This window comes from Abrus precatorius, unplaced genomic scaffold (assembly GCF_003935025.1).
Source record: "Abrus precatorius isolate BTA unplaced genomic scaffold, Abrus_2018 Scaffold6, whole genome shotgun sequence".
NCBI lineage: Eukaryota > Viridiplantae > Streptophyta > Magnoliopsida > Fabales > Fabaceae > Abrus > Abrus precatorius.
The window spans coordinates 5331420-5341987 of NW_020874406.1; the positions used below are offsets into that span (position 1 = coordinate 5331420).

The following is a 10568-nucleotide window of genomic DNA, read 5'->3' on the forward strand; positions in this document are numbered from 1 at the left end:
CAAAAATACTACCTAAGGACTAGATTTATTCCTAACATCACAAGGTAGATTTCTATTATGAAAAAGAGAAAAGATAAATAGGAATGAGATTCAAGGGGTGAGCTCCAAAAACTTACTTAGATTCGAGTGGAATGGACGTTTGAGCTCAGATCTGAGGAAGATCCAAAAATATTGGAGGTTTTCTCTAGGAAGGAAAAGGGAGAGAATGAAGACGATAGAGAGGAAAAGATGATTTGGTTGAAAATAAAGTTTTTAGGACGAAACTTCTTTAAACATCTCTTAAACTCACGACTTTCTCGTTACAGCGAGCAACTCTCACTAAAAGCGAAAAAATCAGAAAGTTTTTTTCTTTTGCTGTCTTTCATTCTAGCTATAGCGAGAGATCCTTGCTACAGTGAAAGGATCCTCACTACAGCGAGAAATTTTATCTATAGCAAGAGAGCTCCAAAAAGCCTGATTCTGAATGACTTGATAGCAAGAGATATCTTGTTGTAGCGTCCTTGCTTCCTTTGGTTCAAATGATCCACGCTCATATCAAAAAATTTATTCTTTATACATATATTTTTATGCCCAATTCGCTTATTGATTCATATGCTAAGTGTGGAAGTGTTGGGCTTGATGCGGCGATGAGGTTATTTTTTATCGTAAGGGAAAGGGATGTTGTGACTTGGAATTCTATGATTGGTGAGTTGGTTAAAGATGGTGAATTGGAGAGTGCTTGTACGCTTTTTGATGAAATGCTTATAAGGAATTTGGTTAGTTGGAACACGATGATCGATGGGTATGCTAAGGCGAGGGAGATGAAGAAAGCGTTTGAGTTGTTTGAAAGAATGCCTGAGAAGAATGATATCTCGTGGTCTATGATGGTTTGTGGGTATAGTAAGGCTGAGGATATGGTTATGTTTGATTAACCTAGGTATGCCGAGATAAGTGCTGCATATGACGAGTCGTGAATGCTTAAGTTGGGGAAGAAGATTCATGAATCTGTTTAGAGGTATGGGTTTAGGTGCAACATTAATGTGTTGAAGCCTTGTTCATAGAGTGAGATGATGATAATTGCAAAACTAGCATCAGCAGAGAGATTGAATCTTTCAGAGAAAAATCCATCCACCAAGGTACTAGATAAGGGAAAGGGTAGGAGTGGGGGAAGGGAAAGGAGTGAGGGTGGGGGAAAGGGTGCTAGAAGGGGGGTTATATGGAGGTCAAGGGAGGGTCTGTGGAGGGAAAAAAAATGTTAAAAAGACATTTTTGCAATTATGTAAAATGTGTTTCGTATAATGCCCCAGATTTTTGTAATAGTATTTGATTATTAATATTGATTGTGGATTTCTATTTGAATGTACATTTGATGTATGTCATGATGAGAATATATGTGTGTACGGATGAAAAATGTGAATGTTGATTGTGCATTGAGATTGGATGTGCTGTAGGGGCATTCTCGTTGTAGCGAGAAGGCCCTGGGCGAGTTGGGTGATTCTGTTGTGTTCTCGCTGTAGCGAGAAGGAGACAGAAGAAGATGCAATTCTAGGTGCAATGCTACTATAGTGAGAGGGTCTCGCTGTAGCGAGATTCTGTAGAAATTAGAGTGTAGTTTCTTTTGATATTTTTGCTGTAGCGAGAGAAGGTGTCGCTGGAGCAAGGGTCACGACCAAAAGGGTATTTGAAGGATTTAGGGTTTGAGAAATTTATTTCCCATTTCTCTCTTTGAAATCTCTTCGATTCTCTCAACCCTCAACCCTTTGCCACTGATTAAATTGCCTCCAAAGCTGTTTTTGAGCAAGATTGAAGGTTGAGATTGTGTTTAGAACGTTTTGAGGTAAGTTTTATGGGCTAAGGTTTTGTTCTTTCTTTCCTTTCTTCATTTTCTTGAGTTCTCATGGAGATTTCCCATGTTTTAGGGACGAAGCATCGTGTGGGAAACGTTTTATGCTATTATTTTGTGTTGGGTCTTCATTTTGAGGTAAGGGGGACTCTACCCTATCTCATTGTACTTAGAAATTGATTATTGTGTTATTTATTACAAGGTAATTAGGGTAAAGCATAGAAATACGTGTATTTGATGAGAGTTGATTGATTATGATTGAATTACGATGGAAACTTTATGTGGAATGCAATGTGAATGATATTAAGCATAGTATGTGTGATGTAGTACATAGTTTGATTGTGATGGATTTTTGATGAGGATTTGATGTTTACGTGTAATGTGATTGAATGTGGGCATACGTACCATGTGTGAAATTGAATATTATGATGTGAGTGAGAATGTGGTTTAAATGCTCAGACATGTCATTGATTGATATTGGATATTATGAAATGGGTGAAAATATGTGTGAATGGCATGCTGAGTATGATTGTATTTGAAATGTTAGGAAACTATGAATGATTCAACGGTACACCAGGTGTGGAAGATGGGGGCGGTAGACATACCTTGGGGAAGAGAGGGTGGTGGTGACACCAACAATGAGCGTGGGTGCACCACATGCCACACACTCTCCTCCTGACTCAGCTTCTGACTAACATCTTTGCTTGGGGCTCAGTACTGCACACGTTATATCTGTAAAGCGGGAACTATCCGGCGACCATCTAAGGTGTGAAATTAAGTAAGTACCTGAGGTTGAGAGCGTCAGAAAACTATAATCATAGTGGCACAGTGAGCTTGGTTATGTGTAATGAGCGTACGTGTGTGTGGATTGTTTGATGGTGGAGTGATCGCACCTGTGTGGATTGGAATGAAACGTTGAAAAGTATTACTAGTGTTGAGGCATGATTTAAAATTATGTTAGTAAATGTGTTAAACATGCAAGATGAGTCTCTATACTTATGTTTGATAGTGTAGAATACTCACCCTTATATTTATTTTTCAGGTGGCCAAAACGATCAGCATTAGGCTCAGTGAAGGGATGGATGAAACAACTATAGGAATTAAAAAGTTATTTTAAAAACTCTGATGTATTTGAATTAGTCCTATAGCAATTATTTGATATAAATTTGTAATTCACCTTTATTTTGAAATACTTTATTGAGCTATGTATCAGGACCGTTTGAATGAAAATCTTTTTGTTATTCTCATTTTTTTGAAATTCATTTATTTGAAATTTAAATTAAGGTGTTACATTTTGGGACTTATTTATAATTATATGATTTTAAATAATAAAAAATAAAAAATTAAATAACGTGACATACTAAATAGAAAGAAGTTGACGGTAAGAATTAAATTCTAATTTTTTAACTTTTTAAGGACTAAATTGTAACAAAAAATTTTATAAAAATTTATCTCAAAATACTCTATATTTATAAGGATTAAAAATATAATTAAATTTATTATATATTATTATTATTTTATTATAATAATGAAAAGAAAAGTTTGATGGGACTATGAAAGACATTTGCGCTGAAACATTTCTTTAAGTGCAATCGATTTTGATAAGTTTTTATTCTCTATAGTATTATTTTATTGTTTTAAATAATTGATGGATTTGAGATAGAAGAATAGGGAGGCAAAAGGGACAGTGGTTTCATCATCTTCTTTTTTTTATTGCTTTTTATTTATTTATTTATTTTGTGCAATAAAAATATAATTGGACTAAAAAAAAGGATTTGAACTAAAATTATTACTGGATTATGCTTGAACATTTCTTTTAATCTTTTTTTATTTTACTTTTCATTTTTCTATTATTATTATTATTATTATTATTATTATTATTATTATTATTATTTTCAAAAAATTGTATTCTGCCAACTAAATCTAAAAATAAATAAATAATTTATGTAAAAAAAAAGATACGTAAAGTAATATAAAAATAAAAAATTTTATAATAATTATTATGTTATTATTTATATTTGTTATATTTATGTATATTTGCGTTATTTATTTTTTGGTATTATTATTTTTTTATTTTATTGCATTAATTTAAAAAGGTTAATGTAATTCAATTTTATATACATGTTTAGACCTTTTATTTTATGATTAATAAATTATATTTAAAATATATAAATAGCACATATTTGCATCAATTTATAAAATTAAGGTATAGTTTTTCTATTATCATGTATTATAAGATGATAAAGCTACGTGTACTTACGTTACCTAGACTTTATATGACAAAAATTTAATATATTTTAACTTTAATTAATTAAATAAATATTTTTAATGATCAAAATACTGTTGCTTCAATTTTTAATTATTAAATGATTAATTGATTCATCGAATTAAGTTAATGATTACTCTAATGCAATAATTTGTAACATTATTGTGTATCATCTCTACCTTTATACATTTTAAATAGCTAAAACTTTTGTGTACGAAAGTTACCTTGAGTCTCATGCAATATAAAATTATTAAATAATATTGTAATTAAAATGATTATTTTTATTAATTAATTTAAATATTTTTTCTTTTCTTTAAATGAAATTAATTTCAAATTTAAAAATTTTTAAAGTCATATTTCTAACTTTGATAAATTAAATAACTAAATATTTAATTACTTGATTTTATTTCATTTTATTATACATTTTTTTTTACAACATTGATGTGTAATTTACATTGTCTTTAATTGTCCAATAAATAATAAGAAATTTATGCATAACTTATACTATTTTAAACTTTCTTTCAATATGAATCTTCAAATTTTAGTATAAATTCAAACATTTTTTATTTACAAATTATTTTTTTAAATTATTGAATTATTTTTAATGATTTACAATATAGTTGTGTGATTTCTCTTTGCCTTCTATATTATTTATGGTATAATACATGTATATCCGTATTATCTTGTATTCTAAAGAATATAATCTTATGAAATTAATTTTAATTTTAAAATAAACTTTCTTTTATTAAATTTAATTTTAATCAACCAACTTCAAATTTTTTATGATAGAACTACATGACTTTGAATTTCTCATTGCACTTAGAATATGTAAGAGCAGAACCAAAATCGTTGAATCAAAACTATTTTTAAAGTATTTTTTCTCTTTCCTAATACCAATTAATATTTCAGTAAATAAATTTTCTTCCTTAAAAAATAAAAATAGCAACACTTAATGTTTAAAGGTTACATAAATATTTTTTAAAATTAAAATAAATTTACACAGTTAATTTAAAGTAACCGTTATTTAACAGACTTTGTAAGGTGATAATACTTTTCTTACGTGTAAATGACTTTTAAAATTATTTTTTTTTCAAAAATCATATTATGTTAAAAAAAATTAAAATTTTCTTAAAATAAATTTTGGTGGCAATTCTTTTAATTTTTTTAAAAATATTTTATTACTAAAAGATATCTTTTCTTAAAACGTTTTTCTGTACTGTTGCGACTTGCAATTGTGACAAAGAGTATCGCTGATGAAACAGCTTTCAACTAAGAAACTTAATTTAATGAATCACTTTGTATACTTTTAACTAGAGAGTGAGATATGATTGAGATATTAATAACTAACTTTTGAAGGAGCTTTTTGTGATTGTTACCTATTGATATTGTATGTGTTGGAAAGTAATTTGAAGTGAAATGTTTGACCTCAGTCAAAGTGCTTTACTAACCTTATTTTGCCTAAATCTGCCATAATGGAGATAATTCATCAAACTTATCACTGACCACAATCATAAACCTACTTTAACCACAAGTCACTTATTCCCCTCTAATGAATCACCGGTGAGGCCCATCTCACACTTAATTATTACCTTGAGCACCAACTATTACACAAACATCTTCTCACCACTTGACAATTCTAACATTTCTGACATGTCATCTTTATTCGATGTACTGTACTATGCATATTGTAAAGGTGTTGAATGCACTTTTATACCAAAATGGTTATAATGTCAAGTGTGCATAACAACTAGTCCATATTAGCTAACGATGTCCATCTTTCAGCTCTGGTACGCTAACTCATAACTATATGTTTCCACTCTAGTCAAATTTTTACTAATTTAAACATCGGAGTATTTTACTGGAGCATCACAAAACCACCCGTTATTAATATCTTACATCCCCCAGTGTCAAGGACTCATGCTGTCTTGATCTTGAGAGTAAATTAGGATATGCTTAATTCATACAAAAAGTGAATCTTTAATTATGCTTTTTTAAGTCACTTTTTCGTTCAGTTATAAACTCATCCTCATATTATTTATTGTATTTTTTGGAATGACTATAATACTTTCCGAAGATCATATGACCATGTTGCAGTAAATCTAAAATGATGTTTGTAATCAAAATTGTGACTTTGCATTTCAACTTTGTTTTTTTTTTTTTTTTTTGTCATAATGAGACCAACTAGGTAGACCTCTTAATATTTGTTTCAGTGAAAAAAATGTATATCTTGATTAAGGAACATAAAATGAATGAGTAACACAATGGAATTAAATATTTAGCGTAAAATGTTTTGTTAATTCCCTAATTTACTCCAACTGACAAGCCAACCTGACTCAACTAAAGCTTGGTTGATCCAAGAATAATGTGGGTTGAGTTACTTCAATCGATTTTACATATAAAGCAAATTTCACTTAACTCAAACCAAACCTACCATGATGAACTGAGTTGACTCATGAGTCCAAACTTACATTGATGGCTATGTGATTGGGGCACACCTAGACAACTTCGTCGTTGTGTTTGAGGAATTTGTGGTTGCTCCAATTATTTTCCTCCCACTAGAGAAACAAATGTCCAACATAGAAAGAAACAAAACAGAAAAACAAGAGGATTACATATCCTCCTTCAAGACTATATACTAAGAACCTAGCTTTTGGGGAGCACGGTCCCTCACCTTAAAACTTCCTTTGTTTCTATGGCCCCACTTAGCCATAGTGTTTGTAGTACAGTTTTCATCTCAAAGAACATAACAGAATATAACATGAGCATAGTTTAGCCAGGTCCAATGTTTCTTGCACCACCGACGATAAATGCGTGGCATTCTTCAAACCCAAGGACACGAATGCCATTCAGATTTAGAGAGAGATAAAAAAAACTATATCTCTTTTGTGTCATACATAATAGAATTCAGGAAAACACTTCACTTACTTTCGATAGGTCTTTTTCAATTTATTTTGTTCAATAATTTTTTTTTATAAGCATTAAACTTCATTAGTTTGATTATTATTATTATTCTTAAAATTAATTAAAGAGAAAAACTAATCTTACTACAAATGCGGAAAAATAAATAAAGCTTAAATAAGTTTTTTATTCTTATAATTTTTTTTAAAATTGGTCCCTAAAATATTTTGTTAGCATTTAAACTAACATTTAAAAAAAAAAAGACCCTATCCCTCAATATTTTATTAGTTTGTAATTAATTATTCACAAAGACTAATTTTTTATTCTTTTAAACTTTTCGAAACTAAGTGTTAAAGTTGAATATTTGCATTAATTAATAAATTTTTACAAAATATAAGATTAATCTATCAATTTATCTATTAATTTGAAAGTTCTTATTAAGCAGATTAATTTTATAAAATTTTATACAAAGAAAAAATTAATAAGTACTTCATTGCATTACTTTATTTTAATGGTATTATATTTTTAAAATATGAATAAATATTAAAATTTAGATAAAATATAATATATGTAATTATAAAAATAATATAAAGTAATTCAATGGATAAATTATCAATTTTGTATTTTATAAAAATAGTAAAGCGTATAAATATCTAAATTTCTCATTTTGCAGTACAGTGATTTGAGGAAAATGGATTTGATACTTAGCGAAATAACTTTTATTCAAACAACGTTTTCATGTACTGTTTTTTGGTAATAACATTGGTTTGGACATGTCAATTTAAGTAATTGAGTTTGTTGATTTTAAATAAACAATTAGTCATGCTGGTCGCTATAGCTAGTCTAGAGAGTTGACGTTGTGATAGATTACATGATTAGAAATATCATAATTAATAGTTAGAACTTTTAATATGGACCACCAAAATAGTTTCTGAATACTGTGACATAGATGCGTATTTTCAAATATTGAGTCCTCCGATACTGTCAATCCTTTAACAAGTGGTGTTCACTATTCATCCTTGTCTGTATGATCATTTTTAATAAAAAAAAAATTCTCTTTCTTTCAAGTTCTTCATTTTTAATTCAATCCTCTCTTCTTTTTTTTGCGAAAGACTCAGAAGATAATGCTTACGAGCTTGCAATTGGAGATGAAATTAATAATAATAAAATTTTTATTACTCTATTAAAATAAAAAGAAATTACTCAATTTAAAATTATAAAATTTTAAATGATGTAATTTAAATTTTTTTAGAATTTTCAATTTCTCCATTCAAACACACAAGAATTTTTTTTATGGTTTTAATAAAAAAATAAAATATCAACTTCATTAGAAATTTTATGTACAATCATAATTCGCTTATCAATTAAAATACAAGCGATAACTATTGTCATTATCATGAAAGTAAAGTCGATAAGATGACACAAGACAAGAAAATAACCTTTACTGTTTGGAAGCAAGGACACAGTTCAGCACTCTAAAGCAAAACTATTGGCATATAAAGTTAGGTGTTGATGACAAGCCATTATTAAAACAAGGGAGTAGCATTTAAACTCACAAACTGGTTATAAAAAAGGGCAAATTTCTAAAACTTATTGGATAATTAAACCGTGAAAGGACAATCAAGCTTGTGATATCAAACAAGCACTTAATCTATTGTTGTTTGCTATACCTTTTTAAATTCTTATTCTTAGGATTTATGCATCGTTTTACTCCTTGTTAGCATGGTCAAGCCAAATTTTACATAATAATTATAAGAATTTTGTATTTTACAAGGTATTTTTCTTCTCATTGAATTCGTTGCTTTTCATTGATTCTGCTATTCTTTAAAGGTATTTTTCATTTATTCTTTATCGTCTGTCTACCAAGGTACACTCCTATGACATATTTCTGAATAATTTTATGTCAAAATTCTTCAATAATTATCTAACTCATTTTATTATATGAATATGAAATTAAATTGATCTAAATACTATTAATAAAAATGAACCTATAAATTTTATATTAAAAAAGAACCTATAATGTACCAAAATAATAACAAAATATTATTTTAAAATGGTATTTTCTATTTAGGCTATTATTTATAGCCATAGAAAGACTTGAAATATAATATAAAATTATTGCATTGTATTTTTACCTAATATCTCACTTTTTTTTTCCTATTCAATGAAGTTAAAAAGTCTAACAAACACAAACAAACTATAACAATTTAGGAGTACAAACACCTAAAGAGTCCAAACTTAGAAAAGTTTAAAGAGGAGAAGGACTTTTAACAAAATAGGAGACATTTTTAGGAGAATTTAGATCAAGTTTAGCCAATATATCAGCACATCTATTCTCCTCTCAAAGAATGTGCCCAAACCTAACAAAAAGGATATTTCTTAAAACACTTCTAATAGCATCAATCAGATAGAATGATGAATGATTATCACTTTGAATACTTAGCACAAGGTTAAGAGCTTCTTTGGAGTCAGTTTATATCCAAATAACAGAAATGTAATTTTGAACAACTAATTCAAGACAAAAAAATATGCTCCATAATTCAGTATCTAGAGGAGAGCATAATGTAATGCCCCTGTAAAAATCTAGCTATAACATAGCCTTGACAGTTTCTGATTAAACCTCCACAGCTAGCACTTCCATGAACCTGAGAGACAGCTCCATCTATGTTAAGCTTCATGTAGTTCAGAGGAGGAGGATACTGTCTCTATAGACTTTGAATTCCTAGAGGATTTAGTTGCATAATAGAATTGGTCCTGAAACAACAGATTTTATGATATAAGGAAATAAGAGATATTGATGAAAATTAAAAAATGATATTATTTTGGTCCTTCCAAATTACCCAGATAGCCACCCCCAAATAGCCTATTCCAACAAGGGAAGCTATTAAACTTAGATTTAGATAAATTTGTAAGCAACTATTTAGACAGATCAAGACAAAAGAAGGAGGCCCAATTTTCAGGTAAAATAAGATATTCCCAGATTTCTTTAGCAAATCAATAATCTCTAAGTATGTGAATAATATTCTCAGTGTTTGTATTGCAACTAGGACAAAGAGGTGAACTAGCTATGCCTCTCTTACATCTTTCTTCATTTGTTAGAAACCTACCATGAGCTACCTTTCATAAAAATAGAGTAACTCTAGGTGGTCCATCCCACTTCCAGACTGCTTTAAAAGTATTATTACTAGGGTCATGTTGTTGGTCAGTAGTATTAAACAAGTTATAAGCAGTTTTAATTGAAAATAATCCATTATTACAAAGATTACAGAAAATAAGGTCTTCCCCTCCGCTCATATCAGACGATTGGACTTGAGCAATAGAGTCACATATGGTAATAGGGAGAATCTATCTGATCCTAACCCAGTCCTAGTTTTCTTGATTTGTAACAAAATTCACAGCTATATCTAATTCTACCTCTGGAATGGGGCTTAAAGCATACTAAGCTAAATTTTGGACATGGAGAATGCAATTATCCCCCAAAATTTAGTGGTCTAACCATTCCGAATGATCCAACCCAACCCTTGAGAAAAAGAATCTCAAACAGAAAACATATTCTTCTAAAGTATTTCACTTTTATACAAT

At 29.2% G+C, this 10568-nt stretch overlaps 1 protein-coding gene across 1 annotated transcript; it reads left to right on the top strand.

Annotated features, from left to right (window-relative positions):
• Positions 1-566: 566 nt before the first annotated feature.
• On the top strand, positions 567-1496 carry LOC113870056 (pentatricopeptide repeat-containing protein At3g29230-like). Its single transcript, XM_027506654.1, has 3 exons — positions 567-896; positions 1041-1190; positions 1431-1496. The coding sequence occupies exons 1-3, from the start codon at positions 567-569 to the stop codon at positions 1494-1496; spliced, it is 546 nt and encodes a 181-aa protein (XP_027362455.1).
• The last annotated feature ends 9072 nt before the right edge of the window (positions 1497-10568 follow it).